Below are 21,260 nucleotides of genomic sequence, written 5' to 3'. Positions count from 1 at the left end.
AAAATTCAAGAGCTATAAGGAAGAAGTCCTGTCAACTGTCAGCCCACAATCAAATGGATCATTCATGAAGATCAAAAACCATATCACAAATAATTAGCTGGGAAAATCCACCTAAGGCATTGATGTCATCCAAAAGACTCCTTAGAAAACACTGCAATACGTTTATTTTACTTATTTATTTTTTAAAATTTTTTGCAATACGTTTCATTTATGGTTCTAAATTAGATGACAATAAGCAGAAGTCATGTCTTAGTAGCATTTATAAAAACTCTTTTTTAAACAATCTTTATCTCTCACTATGTCACTGCAAATAATATAAACAAATCAAATTACAAATTTAATACACAATTCATTAAATGTGGTTAGAAGTAGAATAATACCTCATCAAATAAACAAACATACCATAGAGGGCTTTTGCACTTGTTTTTGAACTGTGTTCTCTGTCCATTTGGGAAAAGGTGGGTGATGATCCATAGCCACTGTAATAATAAAAAAAAAAGGTCATTGTGCTGGATTAAAGCCCAAAGTAAGCAATAAAAATTCAAAACTACAAATAAAAGTCCCACGTACCACAATGTCTGTGTGCTTTTGAAAAACATATTGAGTTAATGCTGACTAGGTTTGTCAAAATGAGCCAGACCCTGCTCTGGTCAAGAAATAGAATGTAAGCCACACCATCCCAATGTGAATTGAGGTGGGTACAAATCACAGCCTCCTCTCAAACTCCAAGTCAGAACTCCAGGCAAGGAGATTCAATACGGTTGAAACTATCTTAGAAGAGTTTAAGTTTGCCATACTAAATTGAATTGTGGGCAGTGATCCAGTCATAAAAAGAACTCAATGACTTAAGCTACAATGGAATAGACATTATTTTCACAAAAACTCAAAATGCAAAATAGTATTCATTTGGGGAATATAAATAATAGTGAAAGGGAATATAAGGGAAGGGAGAAGAAATGTGTGGGAAATATCAGAAAGGGAGACAGAACGTAAAGACTGCTAACTCTGGGAAACGAACTAGGGGTGGTAGAGGGGGAGGAGGGGGGGGTGGGAGTGAATGGGTGACGGGCACTGGGGGTTATTCTGTATGTTGGTAAATTGAACACCAATAAAAATAAATTTAAAGAAAAAAGGAATAAAAATAAAATTGACCAGCTTTATCCAATTTCTGGCCTCTTGTAATATGATAGGTGAAGTAAACATATTACTTGAATTTTTAAAATTTATTCAGTAAACATTCACCCCAAAACTCTATTAGGATAAGGATTATGGCAAGGGACATGGTTCTGTTAATAAGACAAGTAAGTAAAATAGTTACAATAGAATGTGATATCTGGATAAAAGTAATAGATATAACATATAAGATCAAAGAAGGATTAAATTTTTATCAGGATGTCCAAAAGATTTCACTGCCAAATTGGCATTTCAGCAGAATATAAAAGGGTTGTGATTTCAAGTTATACCTGGAACTTCAAGGATTGTTTCATTTGCTTGCATGGTCTTTTTTGTTTTACACAGTGGTAAGTATCTTGACAGATTAGACTAAAATACATTTAACTTTCCTCAATTGCCAGTATTTTATAAACAAAACATAATGCTCCAGAGAAACTGAAATCTCTGAAGTATATATTCAACTATGGAAAGCAATAATACAAAAATACCAGAACAAACTGTTTTCTATTAGATCACTGTCACTGAGGTTGATAATACTGATCCATCTTTTTCTTACCATAGTAAATTTTTAATATTACCATAGCTTAGAAATAGAAAAAAATTATATATTTATGAAGAATAAACTACATAAAGAACTGGAGTTAATCTTTTCATTAAAAATATTAAAAAAATAAAATAAAACAAAACAAAACCCCCAATCAAATCCAAAAAGAACCCCAACAGGGGCACCTGGGTGGCTCAGTTGATTAGGATTCTGACTCTGGATTTCAGCTAAGGTCGTGATCTTGGGGTTATAGGATCAAGCCCCATATGGAGCTCTGCACTCAGAGCAGAGTCTGATTAAGGTTCTCTCCCTCTCCTGCTGCCCCTCCCCCTACTCATGTGCTCTCCATCTCCCTAAAATAAATAAATCTTTAAAAACAAAAAGAATCCCAACAAATTAAATATAAACCTCCCAACTTACTTCATTTGAGATGGATACATTCCAAAACCACTGGGATGGTTAGAAATATGACCATTCATTGCAGTTTTCACTCCTGTGTTCTATAAAAAGAAAGAAAGATTAAAGGTAATAAAAAGGTCAAGACATTTCAGTTCCAAGTTATTCATTCAACAAATTCATATCACTGCCAGGATGACAGAAATACAAAGATAAAGATCTCTACCCTCAAAGAGCTCTGCTGCCAGAAGTATAGATGGGCACAGAAACTAAAGATTCAACAGGCATTTAACATTAGTGCACTAGAAGTATAAGCAAATTAGGCAAGTAAAAGAAAAATCTAAAATATAGTTCTGAATCCTCTCCATATATAAGGCATAACTGTATATTCTTCTCAAACTCATAATCAATTCTCAATTTTATAAACTGTTCCTTTGTTTATTGTTTCACTATCAAAGTTAATATAGGTTCGTTAACTTTAAAAACTTGACAACAGTAAAGTGCAAAATACAGAAAAATGCAAAGGGGAAAAAATACCACCCAGAGCCCTATCATTTAACAATCCTGTCATTTCCTCCAGTCTTTTTCTTGCATCAACTTTTTTTCTTTCTCCCTTCCTTCAAAGTATATTTGATAACATCCTATACATACACATTTGGATGCACCTTTTTTCTAAGAAGGTGTCCATTTACACATTCCTTCTGCTTGTCATGAGAAAGCAATTTTTAAAGTTAACACCAGATATGTAACTTCAGAAAACATTTTTAAATATTACACAAATTGAACAAGTTTCTTCAAATCAGATGAGTAAAACCTCCTCTTCTAAATCCAATGACCTTTTCTTTCTTTGTTCTCCAAGATACTACTGCTTACACCTAATTTGTTTCTATTTACTCCTGGATACTTAGGCCTTCTTGGGTTCTGTGACACTAAGCAATATTGGATCTTATCTTACTTTTCTGACTTTTGTGTATATTATATTATTATGCCTTCTCAAAGCTGAGAGGTAGGTAGGGCACATCATAGCTTTATTATAAGGCAAAGGGAGCAGTAGAATTAACAACTACTGACTGACTATTACGTATCAAATAATATGACTGATACTTCTAAGGTGAACAAAACACAGTCCCAGCTTTGGGCCAATAGTCTAGGGGAAAAACAGTCACTTAGTGAATAAATATGAAATTAAAGTTGTTGTTTCTATTACAAAAGGTGATTTGGGGGTCCATTATGATAGGGAACTTCATTCAGATTAGGTGGCCACAGAAAGCCTACATAAAGAAATTATATTCAAGACCAGTAACTTCAAATTAATTCTTTCTCATTCTTCAGATCTCAGTTCAATCACAAAGTCCTCAGGGAAACTTTAACAGACCTCCCTGAATAGATAAAAGCCCACTATCAGACATTCTCAGACTCTAAACAGTTTTCCAAAGTACTTTCTCAGACTATAACAATTTGTCAAGTACTTATCACAGTTATAATTCTTAATTTGTTTAAATTAATTCTTCCCTAGACTAGAAGTTCCATAAGGGCAGAAACTTTGATTTAATGATGCTGTTTCTCAAGCAGTAAGAACTGTACTAGGCATAGAATAGGTGTTAATTAAATATTTATTCAAAGAAAGAAAAAAAGAAGGAAAGTCCATGTCCCACTTTTGAAAGACTTTATTGCATTCTTTTCTTTTTTAAGATTTTATTTATTTACTCATGAGAGACACAGAGAGAGAGGCAGAGACACAGGCAGAAGGAGAAGCAGGCTCCATGCAGGGAACCTGATGTGAGACTCGATCCCAGGTCTCCAGGATCACGCCCTGGGCTGAAGGCGGCGCTAAACTGCTGAGCCACCAGGGCTGCCCGACTTTATTGTATTCTTAGGGATACAAAATTATTCATATGAAACAAATAAGTGGCTCTATTTTAAATTTACTAAAGAGATTCAAAGAGAAAAGCCAGGCTGACTGCCATAATTTTTGGAGGGGCTGAGACTTGACCTAGTTCTTAAAGAATAGTTAAGGTCCTCATAACACTTAAGTTTAATTCAAGCTTTCCCAACAGCCCTGCCTATATTTACCTACACCTTAGAAGCAAATTTCTAAATTAAGGAACAAAGAAATATTGACCTCTCCCTGATTTACATTAATTTACAATATTATCACATTTATAATTTTTTTTAAGATTTTATTTATTTATTCATGAGAGACATGGGGGGGGCGGTGGGTAGCAGAGACACAGGCAGAGGGAGAAGCAGGCTCCTTGCAAAAAGCCTGATGTGGGACTCGATCCCGTGACTCCAGGATCACACCCTGGGCCAAAGGCAGGCGCTAAACTGCTGAGCCACCCAGGGATCCCCTATTATCACATTTACAAAATTACATTCCATTTATATTACATTGTTGTATTCTGTTTTTATTGTTGTTGTTGTTTGATCTCCTTCCATTTATACTTGGATATGATTAGTAGTATACAGGTAAACCAGTCCTCTGGGGAAAAATTAAATCCTAATTTGTAGTGCTTATTGACTTCCATGGTATAAATATTTCCACTATGGTTCATCTCAACTATCAATACTTTTACAGCAGCTTACAAAATTCCTAAATATCTCAGAATTGGTTCTCATACGCCTTAGGATCCAAACAGAGCACATCATTGTTACTTTCTAGAATTTGGGCCAGGACAGAGGCCTGGAATAACATTCTGGATCTGGAGCCCATGGCTAGACACAGTCATTCACAGAAGCCTGGATCTCTATTTTGGCACTAACTAGCCTACACAAGTCAATTAAGCTTCTGTCTTAATTTTCTCATCAGTATAATAGAGATAATTCTTGGATCTTTCTAAGTCACATGGCTAGTGAAAAATCAAATGATGAATGTGTAAGTTTCTTCTAAAGTTTGTTTTTTTTTTTAAGTACTCTTTCAAAACAAGCTGGTTCATTCAGTATATAAATTAGACCCCCAGGGTTTGTACTGATTTTGATCTGGTTTACATTTTTAAAAAGTGGCTGGTTTTAATGATAAGTGAGAGCCACAGCATCTCATCCTTTTCATGTTTAATTCTTCATGACAGTCAAATGAATGTGTGGTTTGTGTTTTGTTTTTAAACAGTGATCTGTCAAAATAAGAGAATATTAGAAAAGGGAATAGAAAATGTCAATTTGCTAAATTGAATTTTAAATATAGAAACTTTTCCTATTTGGGAATCATATTGTCACTTGTAACAGACGCTCACGTTTGTAGTATGGAGTTTTCAAATATTTAAATATAGCAATTAGGGTGCACACCTTGCAAAGGAAACAATTACAAATGCTTGGTTTTCCTTCACGCTTTTAAAAGACATATCCCCATTATAGCCACATAGACCATATATATAGTATAAAGGAACCATCACGTCTTACTAAAAACATTAAGTGTTTTCATTTTTATTAACTGTTAAGCAAAACAACTTAAAACTAAGGAGACAAACATTTTCTTTATCACTTTACAGTGTCACAAATTCAGTTAACTCTACTAAATTAACTACTTAATCCTAAAAGTGTACACTAAAACTGTCATAATAGCTTCCACAGATTTGAAATTACAGTTTCTTTCCTTATAAAAACACACTATGCCTTATGAAAACACTTTTACCTTATAAAAACACTTTTACCATAACGATTATCATTTTCTTATTTTCTACAGAAAATAACATGCTTCAGCCAGTAGAAAGATTAAAATGGTATATTTAAGATCTAAGCTAAGCATACCAAAAATGGTAAACACTAAAATTTTCAGTGTATTTACATTGTATTTAGAATCTTTGAAAATCACTATAAGCAGAAATAAATGAAGCTATCTATAATAGGGCAAAACCAGAAAGTTAAATTTGTATTAGAAAGTGTTAAGATCTGAAATATAAATAAATATTTAGATTCCCTTTCCTTTTCTTGACCCTGCTGGCATATAGTATCAATTTTCCACCTGATGAATGAGTATATAGTCATTAGTCACCCTCTCAATCTGCCTACCAAATAAGGAGTAGCTCCCTGTATACTGAGCTGCCCTCAAAATAACTTGTTCTCTCAGAAAACGTCAGACTTTTTATGGGGTGCCTGAGTGGTTCAGTTAAGTGTCTGCCTTCAGCTCAGGTCCCAGGGTCCTGAGATCCAGCCCAGTATCTGGCTCCCTACTCAGCAGGGAGTCTGCTTCTCTGTTGGCTTCTTCCCCCCCAACCCCTGCTGTGCTCTCTTTCTCATCCTAATAAATAAATAAAATCTTTTTTAAAAATTCTAAAAAAAAAGAAATGTCAGACTTTTAAAAAGTTTTTGTTTGCTTATTTAAGTTTGTCAGAGTGTCTTGAAGTATCTCTACTTTGATTTTCAATTTAACTAAATACATAATCTTTGTCTAAATTATAACCAATAGCAGTAGAGGATGGCAGGGGAAATGTATATTGTCATTATCATTTAGGGTTTTAACTAAAAAAAAAAAAATAACTGAAATTTAATTTTTAGCAGTGCTCTGTGACATTTACCAGGGATTGTACTTAAAACATAAAAACACAAAGAATTTATTTTAAACCTTCTGAAGCATCACATGTTCTGTCTCCTGTAGTGTCTTCTAGAGCAGTCACTTTAAGATTTTATTTGAGAGAGAGACAGAGAGGGCGTGCACACGTGTGAGACAGCATGAATGGGGGAGGGGTAGAAGGAGCAAGCAGGAGAAGTAGACCCCCCTGGCCAAAAAGCCTGACACCAGGCTCCATCCCAAGACTCCAGGATCATGAGCCAAGCTAAAGGCAAGAAGCTCAACTGCTCAAGCTGAAGGCAGATGCTCAACCACTCAACCGACTGAGCCACTCAGGTTCCTCAAGCAGCCACTTTTCAATATATGTTACCAGCACTGTCAGTACAGTAGTCATTGTCATTATTTCTCTGTCACTTGGTCTAATATTTAGTAATAAAGAATTTGTGTGTGTGAATAAACTTGGGAAACTAATAAGTACATTAAACTGCTATAGGAATAGAAATAATAATGATGCTGTGACTGCTGCTGGTGGCCATGATCTGTGTAAGTATCACAATTTCTAGGCCATATGGAAGCACAGTATTTTCTCAATATCAATCAAGAGTAAATCTGTACCTTTAAATCAACACATAGTAATCACCTAAATAATTATTTAGATTCCTCTTTTTTTTTTAATAATGCTGAGAAAATTCTTAGGCTTATGCATAAGTTAGGACAACTTGGGGGCAAATCTATATTCAATCCAGAATGTAGTTGGCTTAATTAATTAAAGAAAAATACCTGTTGTAGAAATTTAATAAGCAACTAAAAAGCACTTTAGTACTAATTGTATGTTCAATATTGTGATAGGTTTCATAAAAAGGCCTAATATAGAGAAGAGCCATATATACCCTATTACTGCTACTTGAGTATTTCCCTCTAATTCTGGTTGCTATGATGGCATCATCAGTGCACATGTATTGCTTGATATTATCCATGGGAAATGACTAAGGTCTTAGGTCAAAACATCGTCAATATTGTACTGACTTGGGAAAATATGCGAATTTTAAAAAAAACTACTGCTATTATTGACAGTGTATCTTGTATCAAGTAATGTGCTAAATGTTTTCTATCCCTTATCTAACATTCACATTAATTTCTGATGAAATATTATTTTCCAATCTCATAGATGAAGAAATTGAGCTAAAGAGACGAGGTGCCACTTGCATGAGATGCTAAAACTTTAAAAAATCATCTAAGTTCCATGAATGACCAGAAGGAACATTCTGTTTATCAGATAATCATAAACAGAGAACTAAAATGGGGGAAAGAAAATGACATTCCATGAGCCCCTACTTCATATGATAGTTTAGAAATCTCCTCTCATTGCATCCTTAAAACAACCTTTTGATGTAGTTATTAGCTCTATTTTGTAGATGAGATGACAGTGTCAAGTAAGTTAAAACATCTGCCTAAGTGGTAACACAAGAAGCTAGAATTTGAAATGTAAGGGGTCTACTTAGATGCAGATTTATTTCAATGACTCCAGTACAGTCCTGTAAATGGATTTTCTCTTCCTTATGATTATTTTAATAACATTTTCTTTTTTCTAGCTTACTTTACTGTACTGAATAGAGTAATACATAAAACCTAAAATATGTGTTTATCAACTATTTATGTTATCAGTAAGGCTTGCAGTCAACAGCTACTAATAGGTAAGTTTAGATGAAGTCAACAGTTATATGATAATTTTCTATCAAAAAAAGAAATTTTCCAATTGCTGGGGGTTGGTGTCCCTAACTTCCATGTTGTTCGCAGGTCAAGTGTGTCAAAGTGAGTCTTCTGAGTAATTCACTCACATGTAAGTCGTATGTGATACCCATAAATTTACCTGGATCATTTGCATTTCTCTCATTAAAATTAAGTACCTATTTAAGGGGGGGGTGGAATCATAGCCTCCAATTTAGCTGGAATCTTCCAATAAAGATAAAAACATGATAGGAAAGGGAACTAAATTCAGAGAAGAAACTGTCTTAACTCTTCTTTATTACCAGGCCCCCTATCCCAGTGAAGCATACCATGGGGTTGGGTATTGGGAGAAATAGTAGTAGGATCAGATCTTAAACTATTTTTTCAGCAAAGTGTCCACTAAACTTCATAAGTGACATGAGGAATTTTAACAAATCTCCACTTATTTACTCATGGTATATTTAGTTATACAAGGTATATTTTTTACATATACCTTGCCTATATAGGCTAGAAAAAACCTTTTATCAAAGTGTTCATCTCCCTGATTGCATTATTTCCACAATTCACAATGGCCTTCCAGTCAGCCTTATATACTGACTGTTGCAATAAACTGACTTTTAAAGGAGCATATGCTTTATCAGTAGAAGTTCCTGATTTAATCATCCTATGACATAATTAATCAGCAAATGCAAGCCTTGGTGCCTGGTCACCACTGTCACACCCTTAAAGTGCCACACCTTGTCATTTACCCCATTACATGACTATTGAGGTCTCATTAAAACTGCAGCTAAATTTGTTTTTGATTTTTTTGTAATCAACTTTTTAATTCTTGTATCACTTTATATTTACAGAAAAGTTGTGAAATAGTACACATAGTTCTTGCATAACCTGCACCCCATTTCCTTATTGTTAACATCTCGCTTAGCATGATGAATTTGTGACAATTAATGAACCAATATCAATATTTTATCAACTAAAATCAATACTTTATTCAGACTTCCCTCACTTTTTTACCTAATTTTTTTGTTTTTCTGTTCCAGGATCCTATCCACAATACCACATTGCATTTAGCTCTCATGTCTCATTAGGCTGCTCCTCTACACTGGACCATTTCTCATGTTCCCCTTGCTTTTGATAACTATATTAAGTTTTTTAGGGCTTCCATAACAAAGTATCACAAACTGGGTGGCTTAAACAACAGAAACTTAATCTCTCACAGTTCTGGAGCCTAGAAGTCCAAAATGAGATGTCAGCAGAGCTAGGCTCTCTCTGAAGGCTACAAGGGAGGAATCCTCTGTTTTCTGACTTCCTGTAGTTGCTGATAATCCTTGGCTTATAGATGCATCACTCAAACCTCTGCTCTGTCTTCATATGGCCTCCCCCAGGTATCTATCTATATCCAAATTTCCTTCTTCTCATAAGGACACCAGTCAGTGGATTGGGTCTACCTCAATCCAGTATGACCGCATTGTGATTCACTGGCAAAGACCCTGTTCGAAGGAAGTCACATTCTTAGGTACAGGTTGGTAGGACTTGAGCATCTTTTGGGGGGACACAATTCAACCTGCAAGAATGACCTTGATAGCTTTTTTTTTTTCAAAGATTTTATTTATTTCTTAATGAGAGAGAGAGAGAGAGAGAGAGAGAGGCAGAGACACAGGCAAAGGGAGAAGCAGGCTCCATGCAAAAAGCCTGATGCGGGACTCGATTCCAGGTCTCCAGGATCAGGCCCTGGGCTGAAAGCGACGCTAAACCACTGAGCCACCCAGGCGCCCCCCCTAGATAGAAGAGTACTGTATTTTGATATTCTATAGGATGTCTCTCAATTAGGATCTGTCTGATGTTTTTCTATTGATTAAGCTGGAATTACAGGTTTTGGGGAGAAAGACTACAGAGATATGTGCCACTCTTACCACATCATATTAAAAGCCCATACTATTAGCTATGACAATTTGTTTATGCTAACATTCCTCACTGACTGAAGCAGGATTCTCATCATGTTTCTCCATTAATAAAGTGACCTCCCTCATCACCACTCTACAGGCCTGTTTGGAAGAAGTCACTATATGTAGCTCTTCCTTATGGGGTAGAGAGTTATGTTCCACCTCCTAGAGGAGGGAGTATCTGCATGAATTTTTGGAATTCTTCTGTATGGGAGATTTTTTTAACAGAAAAGATGGAAAAACAAACAAGAGGGGATCTGATTCAGTCAAATAGAAACTCTTGATTATCCATCCCCTGTAAAACTCCTATTTCAGATGGTTCATACAAGATCTGAGTCAAGCTCCCATTCTGTGCTAGGTTAATATAATGCTTAGACAGGGAGAGAGAGAGATTGAGGCAATGAGAGAGATCATAGCCCTTAACACAAAACCTTGGCTAACGTCACCAAAAGATGATTGGAATTTTAAAAAGTAAACATTATCTAAGAAGTTCAAAACTGGGACATCTGGGTGGCTCAGTGGTTGAGCGCCTGCCTTTGAAGTCCTGGGATCGAGTCCCACATCGGGCTTCATGCATGGAGCCTGCTTCTCCCTCTGCCTATGTCTCTGCCTCTCTTTTCTCTCTCTTCTCTTCTCTTCTCTTCTCTTCTCTTCTCTTCTCTTCTCTTCTCTTCTCTCTTCTCTTCTCTCTTCTCTCTCTCTCGCGTCTCATGAATAAATAAAAATATTTTTTAAAAAAGGGATGTTCAAAGCTTCCCAGAAGCAAAAAGTTGTTAAGTGTGGATTTTTAGAAGAGGTAGAAGAATATTCACTATGGGTATTTTCTCCCAGAATAAAAATAAGTACGACTCTTTCTGCCAGTTCAGTTTTCAACTGAACACCTATCATGGAACAACATTTGGGAACAAGAAGTAAAGAAAACCATCCTGCCTACCTCACCTCATCCCTACTCTCCAGTAATTTTTTTTCAAATATCTACTTTTTGAAAATCAGCCTTAAGGGTTAGTATTCACTGACATTCTATGAATGTTTTGGAAAGGTTCCAAAATGAAACTTTGTGTCACAGACTAACGCAAAACAAAAACTATTGAGGAACTTAGGATCTCATATGATTATTTTTATTGTGAGCTATTCTTTTTCCATAGTCTTGCCATTAGCTAAATTAGTATAGTTCAACATATTTTACAAAGGCAAATAGATAAAGAGCCATCTGGGCCAGACATAACCCAGCTGGGTAGACAAGAAAATATGTTCTAAAATCATCTTGAATGAAACTGAAACTCTTGAATTCAAGTTTCATTATGTTGTATTAAATGGCCTCTAAAAATAGTAAATCATAAAACCTTATAGGTACAATGAGAAGAGTTTTAACCCACGGATGAGATATAACACTTTAATATTTAACTACCCTGTTGCCACATGATTACCTTTCTCTGCATTACCTAGAGCAAAGGACATGAAGCAGTAAACAAAACACTGCTGGTGCTTCACTCTGCATTTTTAGTACAGCTCCTTAAGAGGATCAATGGTTTACAAACTGTACAACATATTTTTGTAGTAAATGGTTACAACCTACAAAGTGGCAAATGTCACCTTAAAGCAACTATTATCCTCAATTCATCCTACTTTTCTAAATCATAACTACATCTCCCCAAGGTTATTATAAGTAAACAATGCTTAATTTCTAAACTATGCTGGACTTTAAGCAATATAATTTTGTTTAAATGAAGATTAAAAAAAGCCTTCTACTATAATATATATCACCCACAAATTGCTTCCCAGATATTTTATAAAAAGATGTTACTTTTCATCTCAACCTCATTTCTTCCTGTCTGCCATACTATCAAACTTGATTATTCTGATAAAAAGACATAGAGATATCATATTAAAAACTACTATTTCAATTTGTTCTATTTTCTCAAGATGCATTTTTAGAGATCCAAATGTCAGCATAATGGTTATGTGGGGGCAGGTGTATCAAGTTTAACATCTATAGCTTTATAAGCTAACAGAAAGCTCATGACTGGATTAATAAGGTAAAATTCTCTAATCATTCTTAACTAATCCTTATTCCTATTATTCTACACTGTTTAACAATTTTTTGACAAAGATAAAAATACAATCCTTTCAAGATACTATTTTTTCCTTATCTTCAAAAGCAGAGGCAGTCCCAATATGCTGTTAGAAAGTGATTCAACAAAGAATAGTCAAAACAAAACAGAAAAATCAATTCCAGTAATCATCTATATTTGGCTGAATATAAATATAACTGATTAACAGTCAGTGCTCCTACTAAGAAAATAAATCCTAACAAAATCTTCCTTGAAAACTTTCCTATATTACACAGAAATCTTGGGGGAAGGGGAAGAAAAAGTATATTTAGGAAAAGAACACATCGCAGGCACTGTAAGGACAGCATAGTATCATGTTTAAGGTAAGTCAGATTAGGAGTGGGTCTAGAAAACAAAATCACCTTCACAGAAAGGTTGAGCCAAAGAAGGCAACATAAAGACTTTTAGAAATGTATAGCACAGGAGCGCAGGGAAACATCAACAGGAGCATTTATAGTCCAATGTGGCAAGTAGAAGACAGAATGCAAAGTGGGCACCCTATGTTTGGGACGGGGTGGGAGGGTATTCAGTTCATAAAAGCCTTCCTCCAGGCTGTGATGCATGACCTGAGTAAGCCAGAAGAGAGAAGAGCAAAGACAAGAGACAGTGTGGTACACTTAGTAAACCACGAGCAGTTCAGAGTCACTGGAGAGTAAGAGGTAGAACACAATGAAGCATGAAGCTGGTAATACAAGACTGCCTAGCACAGAGGGCAAACTTACTTTTTTTTTTTTTTTTTTTGAAGATTTATTCATGAAAGACAGAGAGAGAGAGAGAGAGAGAGAGAGGGGCAGACACAGGCAGAGGGAGAAGCAGGCTCCATGCAGGGAGCCTGATGTGGGACCTGATCCGGGCACTCCAGGGTCACACCCTGGGCCAAAGGCAGGTGCTAAACCTCTGAGTCACCCAGGGATTCCCTTTTTTATTTTTATTTTTTTAAGATTTTATTTATTCATGAAAGACACACAGAGAGAGAGAGAGAGAGGCAGAGACACAGGCAGAGGAAGAAGTAGCAAACTTACATTTTTATCAAATTTTGTTAGATCAAAATTCAGTTTCCTATGTCCGTGTAATTGCTATACACAGTAAATACTAAGATTACATTTTCTTTGTATAATCTTGTCTTTAGAATAATCATCTTACCTTCAATCCTTAGTTTTCCTTCATTTTCATTGATTCCATCCCTTTACTCTCCACCAGAAGTAAAGTTTCCTTGCAATGCATTTAAACACAATCTATTTCCATGGTTATCTTTATCTTTCTGCAGGTATCTCTTCCTGATCTCTAGGCATTCCTGTTACAATCTGAACTGATTAATCTCTAGGTCTCCTACACAGCATTTACTGTGGTATCCAAATCAACATTATTCTATTCATTACTTTCATCTCCTCCCCTCTTAGATCCTATTTCCTGCATCCCCCAACTCTCTCTTCTTTACTTTTACTTTTTTATCTTGGAAGAGCAGAGACTTCAGAGTGTAAGAAAGTTAATTTCTGAAACTTCAAATGACTGAAAGTGTGCTTTTTCTACCTTCATAGATGACCGACCCATAGTTCGTCTTGGTTTCTGGTTCTATATTTGTAAATTATTTTTGCCCCAGAATTTGGAAGCCATTGTTCTGTCTTCAATGTCACTGCTGAGACATTAGGTGACATTCGGTTTCTCAGTGGGCCATTTTTTTTTTTTTTTTTTCTTTCTGCAGTTCTGGAGTTTGGGAATCTTCTTTCCCACCTCCTCCCCCCACCCACCTCCACCATGTGAAATTTAGTGAATTCACTGGTATAGGTGTTTTCTAAAGATGTGATATATTAGAAACTCTGTAGGTCTTTTCAAATATGAAAATCACTGTCCCTAAATTCTAGGAAATTTTCTTGATTTGTTTCTTCGATTGTTTCTTCATGACATTTTCTAAAAATTACTTTTCTAAAAAATTATATTCTTCTATTCTGAGGACTGAATCTCTAGTGTTATTGCCTTTTCACTTTTGTTTTTCATTTCCTGATATTTTTGTTCTACTTTCTGGGTGGCTTTCTTAACATCATCTCCAAAAATCATTTAAAATTTTTCAAATCTTCTATCAATTTTCAATTTCTAGGAGTACATTTTTATGCCCTTCTCTTATAATGTTTGTTAGTTCTAGATTGCAGTATATTCTTTGATTTTCCTGAGAATATTAATGATGATATTTTAAAGTTTTCATCTTCCTTCTTTATTCTATAGCTTTCAATTTCCTTGTTTTTTCCAGACTTGTTTTGGTCTCCAAATTTCTTCAAATGTCTGACAATCACTAATTACTACTCACACAGAAGATGGAGCACTAAAATGCTGATTAGAAAGTCTGTGTAAAAAAAAAAAAAAAAGAAAGAAAGAAAGTCTGTGTAGTAGGGCAGCCTGGGTGGCTCAGTGGTTTAGCGCTGCCTTCAGCCCAGGTTGTGATCCTGGAGACCAGGGATCGAGTCCCATGTCAGGCTCCCTGCATGGAGCCTGCTTCTCTCTGCCTCTCTCCCTCTCTGTCTCTCTCTCATTAATAAATTTTTAAAAATCTAAAAGAAAAAAAAAAGTCTGTGTAGGTGAGGGGGTCTTGCAATAGGTAGGCTTCATTGGGGAACAATCTGGCTGGGCTTGTCCATTGGGAGACCCCAAACCATAAGTATCCACAGAAAGATCATATTCTTCAAAGAAGCATCTTTGAAATGAGTACCTAGAAAATATATATCTGCCAAATTTTTGGAGATGAGCAGAGGAAGTGCCCTGGGGGTGTCTCACTATTTAGTATTTCATTTAATTTTCCACCCTCCTTCTGTGCCTTGGTATTTCCCACTCTAGAGTTCTCTAGCTCACATTCTCCACAGAATCAACTTCCAGTCTTGCTGGAGTGTGTAGAGGCATCTAGGGTCTAACTTCATTTTAGACATTTGCCACTTAATTCTCCTGTTTTCGCCTCACTTTCTCACTGTCAAGCCCTTCTGAGATTCTGAAATACCTCTCCCTACCAGCTCAGGTTCCAGCTTCTTAGTACTCGTAGATTAGTTAACATGCCCTTTCCAGAATCACTTCATTTTACGGAGTTTCTGCATTTTTTGAATCCCTTTGCTGTCACAGTTTCAGAAGGAACAGAATAAATGCATGTGCTTGGTCTGCCTTTTCCTGTAACGTATTTTTATTGTCAAAACACTGACAAATATTTGTTAATGAAAAACTCAAGAGAAAAAATCAAGTCACCTCCAATATGAACTTGAGAGGTTAAGGCAGACTATGAAATATGAGCACAAGTTTATACTAAAAACAAAATGACCAGAACAGCCAGAGTAAAAGCAACACAAAAATGAAGGAAATTTACCTCACATAAAGTCAGCTGATATTTTGGTAGTATATGTTTAACTACCTGCTGTTATACATAACAACAAATGCTGTTTTCAAAACCCAGGAAAGAAACAATTATAGTGTGTAAAAGTGAGGCAATCCCCAACTGATCAGGCATTATTGTTAATTTAAAAAATGCCTTTATTGCTGTTCTAGAAATTAAATCATAGCTTTATTTTTTTAAGATTTTATTTATTTATTCATAAGATACAGAGAGAGAGAGTTAGAGACATAGGCAGAGGGAGAAGCAGGCTGCATGCAGGGAGCCCGATATGGGACTCGATCCTGGATTCCGGGATCACACCCTGAGCAGAAGGCAGATGCTCAACCGCTGAGCCACCCAGGCATCCCTAAATCATAGCTTTAAATGCACAATAGAGTTAGGTGACTAAATAAAACTTGAAGTCGCCCTTAAAGAATCAGTAATTTATTCATTTTAATTATTCAGATTTTATTTTTTTATAAATTTATTTTTTTATTGGTGTTCAATTTGTCAACATATAGAATAACACCCAGTGTTCATCCTGTCAAGTGCCCACCTTAGTGCCTGTCACCCAGTCACCCCTGCCCCGCACCCACCTCCCCTTCCACCACCCCTAGTTCGTTTCCCAGAGTTAGGAGTCTTTCATGTTCTGTCTCCCTTTCTGATATTTTAATTTTTTTTCCAAAGAGAAGTCCTACTTATTTATTTACTTTTTAATGATTTATTTATTTATCAGAGATAGAGCGTGCAGGCACAAGAGAAGGAGCAGAGGGAGAGACTCCTTGCTGACCATGGAGCCCGACATGGGGCTCAATCCCACGACCTTGAGATCATGACTGAACCTTTAGATCATGACCTCAGCCAAAATCAAGAGCCAGATGCCTAATGACTGAGCCACCCAGGCACTCCAAGAAGCCCTATTTAAGTGAATATAAATGGGAATAAATTTTCTGTCAGCTCCCCAAAACAGAAGTCAGAGATATCTGTGTATTAGTTTTAAAAGTCAAGTTGCTTATAAAAGTAGTATGGAACTCTGTTCTTGGGAGGTTAGATACTTACACAGTCATAAAAATTAAGAAGAAAAATATTAAGTCCAATAGGTAAATTTTTAAAAAATATTTTATTAATTTATTCATGAGACATACAGAGAGAGAGAGAGAGAGAGAGAGAGAGAGAGAGAGAGAGGCAGAGACACAGGCAGAGGGAGAAGCAGGCTCCATGCAGGGAGCCCGATGCGGGACTTGATACCAGGTCTCCAGGATCACACCCTGGGCTGAAGGCGGCGCTAAACTGCTGTGCCACTGGGTTGCCCGAATAATTTTTTTTTTAATTGAAGCTACTAAATCTCATATTTAAAGGCAGGAAATATAACCTTTGGTTATGGATAATACTACCCTAGAAAAATATCTACCATATTATAACAACAGAAGTGGCAAAAAATAGAAGTAAAATTCTCCACAAGCCTCAAATTATCCATGAACGGGGGTAAATTTAAACACATCGGTTTGCTATTGTAAAAAAAAATAATAATAATAATGCTTTTATATTAAGCATTTTACTGTGTGAGGTACTATGCAAGTACTTTATATATATTATCTTACTTAATTCTTACCTACTTTATGAGGTTGTAAGAGCTTATTGATCCTGGACACGCTGAGGCCCTTGCCAAGAGGGTTTTTGACTTTGCGTAAGAAGGAATTCAAGAGCAAACATTTTAGAGCAAAGATTTATTAAGTATAGAAGAATGGAGCTACCTCATAAAGAAGTGGTCTCTCCTCCCCAGTAAGAAAGAGGACTCCCAGGGGATCCCCAAGTGGCTCAACGGGTTTAGCACCTGCCTTCGGCCTGGAGTGTGATCCTGGAGTCCCAGGATCAAGTCCCAGGATCGAGTCCCAGGATCGAGTCCCAGGATCGAGTCCCACATCGGGCTCCCTGCATGGAGCCTGCTTCTCCCTCTGCCTGTGTCTCTGCCTCTCTCGCTCTCTCTCTGTGTCTCTCATGAATAAATAAATAAAATCTTTAAAAAAGAAAAAAGAAAAAAAAGAAAGAGGACCCCCACTTTGCCTCTAATGAAGGGTTTTATTAGTCGTTAGGTTTTTTTGTTTTGTTTTGTTTTTTAATTAGCTAACCTACTGGGAGGGGCTTACTCTAACTTTGGATTTATCATGTACATTAGGTAGTTTTTCCATTGTCTTAGAGCTATGGAATTATAGGGAACATTTTTAAGAATGTCCAGCTTATGTGGCTTTTACTCCTGGAGGGAGTGGAGTCTTGTTGTTTTCCATGAGTTGGATCTTGTGACTCTGTTTATGATCTACTTACTTTTTTAGGTTAAGAGTCAGCCTAAAACAAAAATGGTTTTACTTTGGTCATCTTGTCTCTTTAGTCTCACTTCCCTCCTGCCTTATCACTATCCCTATGTTAAGGAGGAATCTGGGACTTCTAAAAGTTGTAAGTAAAGGTAAGTTGGCCATGACATCTACATACCATGGCTAAGATTTAACAAGTCATGCTTTTAACTATTGTATACTTCCTACTTTAACTACTGATAAATCCAGTATTTTGAAACTGGTCAAGGATATGTCAACACTGATTAATTAAAAGGCAAAATGACCTTTGTAAATAACTATTCAAATAAGATTCATCCAATAGTAACTGTTACCAACCAATAGTAGTACTGATTTATCCATTCATTCACTCAAAAACATTTACTATGTAACCATTATGGGCAGATGAGCACTATTACATAAAACTTCCTGTGATGATGAAAACATGTGATGTCTGAACACCCAAAGCATGGCCAGTACCACTGAAGAACTGTAATTTTAATTTCATTAAATTTAAGTCAGTTTTGCCTGGGTCACTCAGTTGGTTAAGCACCTGACTCTTGATCTCAGCTCAGGTCTTGATCTCAGGGTCACAAGTCCTAGTAATGGGCTGTACTGGGCTCCACACTGGGTATGGAGCCAGCTTTAGAAGTTTCCTCAAACTGCTAAACTAAAGGTCTACATAACTTAAACTCAGCACACTCTTTTAATAGTTTCAATACATTACACTCTAAGAGAGATACAGGATTGTTTCTGATAAAACATGTTTTTTTTAATATATATATTTGGTACTATTTCTTAAAGTAGTTTTCAAACTCCTTATATTTATGTCATGTAAGCAGTAAAAATCTATCACTGAGAGGATTACCAGAATTTTAAGTGATTTTTTTGAGGGGGAGGGGCAGAAGAAGAGGGAGAGGGAGAGAGATAGAATCTAAAGGAGGCTCCAAACCCAGGGCAAAGTCCAACTCGGGGCTTGATCTCACAATCCTGATATTATGACCTGAGCAGAAATCAAGAGTTGGACGCTTAGCAGACTAAGCCACACAGCTGCACCACCTCACCCCCACCCCAGCTTTTTAAAGTAGGCTCCGTGCCCTGCGTGGAGACAAATGCAGGGCTTGAACTCACAACGCTGAGATCAAGACATGAGCTAAAATCAAGAGCTGGACACTTAACTGACTGAGACACCCGGGTACCCCTTAAGTGATCTTTTGATGATCTAAATTGGAATCATTTCAGAAACTTCCATAGATAAAATCTGAATCAATCTAATACTATTGCCTTCTAAAACTTATACTTATACTTATCATTCTTATACTAAATCCAATCAATGGTTCCCCACTGCCCTCCAGAAAACATCCAATTCAATTAAATAGCATAGTACTCTTTTGTGATCTGGACTTTTATACCTGTAAAGCTTCCTTTTTCACCATTTCTGCCTTCCTGCCACCTCCCCTATTCTGTCCCCAACCCACTCCTCCACCATGAATCCTCCCTATACTTGCATAGGCTATGTATATACTATATATACATCATTTTGAAGATTCTTGCTATCAAGTAACATCTTCTATCTGAAATATTCTCTCACCCAATAACCTCTCTGCCACTTCATCTAGTCAGCTCTTACTCAAGCTTTAGATCTCAATCTAGGGAGGCCCTCCTTAATTTCTCCAAAGTAGGACAGATAGGCACCCCTTTCATGTGTTCCCATTATATTTCAGTCTAACACTAAGATACACTTATCATATTACAGTAACTTCCTATTTTCTTTTTTATACACAGGATTGTAAGTTTCTTGAAGGTAGGGACTAAATAATTATTAAACACAAAGTGTGAAGTACAGTCCCTAATACCTAGTAAGTTCTCAATAAAAACCTATTTAATGAATGAAAAACATTATACCCACAATTATTTTTTTTCCTTGACCAAATTAAGGTGTTTATTTCAAATCTTATTTAAATCATGCTCTAAAAGCAAGAAAAACTGAGCAGGAAATATTTTAGCTAGTTGAAGAGTTACAAACAAAATATTTTGCATCTCTAGCTTCTAACAAGAACCACTCAAGAAAAACAGCAAGCATGGTCCACTATTATGCCCAAGTCCCTCTAAGTCACTCCATCCACACTGTAAAATACACATCTCCCTCTCCATCTTGACTTCTCTTATTGCCAGCCACCTTCTTTATTTTCCCCAAATGAATGGAAAAATAAAAACAAAAAAACCTAAACTTCATCTAACCATATCCTCTTACCTTTTTTTTTTTTTTAAAGATTTTATTTATTTATTCATGAGAGACAGAAAGAGACAGAGAGGCAGAGGGAAAAGCAGGCTCCCTGCAGGAGCCCAATGTGGGACTTGATCCCAGACCCCCAGATCAGGCCATGAGTCAAAGGCAGACACTCAACTGCTGAGCCACCCAGGCATCCCCTCTTACCTTTCTAATCCTGTCCCTTCTCTGATGGTGAGCATCAGTCCTATCAGAACCCAGCCACTTTCTGGGAGTGTGAGGAAATTTTGTTCCTAAGCTTGCCATTGGAACATCCTAGATGTCAACTTGATTTAGCTTCGTTGTGAGATTAGAAAACTGAACACCAAAGCTAATACTATTCCTTGCTTTATGGATACCATTTCTAACTCTGGGCCCTTGGACATGTTAAATTCATAGGGTCCTCATTAGTACTGATTAAGCTAGAAACTAGGGTATTTCCAAGAGTTCTTTGCAGTTCCAAAGTCCAGTGCGTTAGTTCAGTGACATCAGTCACAGAGGCTATTATCACACTGGCTCAGTGACCTGCTTCAACTAAACTTACTTCTAAAGATCACTTGACAAAACAGAACACAGGAGAAAGTATCCTATTTTCTCATGGTGTTGGGGAGGGGCCAGGGGGAATTAATACAGGTAACTTTGAGGACTGGCTATACGTTACCCTCACAACCTCTAAGCCTGCCTACAAAGAAAGCATGTGACATGATTTTATCTTATTTATTTATTTCTATAATTTTAGTTGGTAAGAAGCCCTGGGAACAGCACACGGCAGCACACAGTAGTATACTCCTCCAGCTTTAGTTAGCTAGGAAGAACAAGATGAATGTCCCTGCTCTCCCAAGAACTGAAGTTGCTCTATTCTGGGATGCTGAAAAGGAAATTTTTCTAGGAAACAAGTGTTTGAATTGTATGAGATATG

The 21,260-nt window shown here is 36.5% G+C and overlaps 1 protein-coding gene across 10 annotated transcripts in view; it reads right to left on the bottom strand.

Moving 5' to 3' along the window:
• The window catches only part of EPS8 (EGFR pathway substrate 8, signaling adaptor), a 176,069-nt gene that overhangs the window by 64,960 nt on the left and 89,849 nt on the right, over positions 1–21,260 (bottom strand). For all 10 annotated transcript variants that reach the window (XM_072798866.1, XM_072798867.1, XM_072798858.1 and 7 more), the window contains 2 exons: positions 2,138–2,217; positions 403–479 (listed from right to left, as the gene is read on the bottom strand). In XM_072798866.1, the coding sequence (XP_072654967.1) occupies positions 403–479; positions 2,138–2,196 (136 nt within the window). In that variant the 5' untranslated portion in view covers positions 2,197–2,217. The remainder of the gene's footprint in view (positions 1–402; positions 480–2,137; positions 2,218–21,260) is intronic.

Source organism: Canis lupus, chromosome 25, assembly GCF_048164855.1.
Source record: "Canis lupus baileyi chromosome 25, mCanLup2.hap1, whole genome shotgun sequence".
NCBI classification, from domain to species: domain Eukaryota; kingdom Metazoa; phylum Chordata; class Mammalia; order Carnivora; family Canidae; genus Canis; species Canis lupus.
Note: the sequence above shows the minus strand (reverse complement) of the source record. Positions and strands in the feature narration are given on the sequence as shown.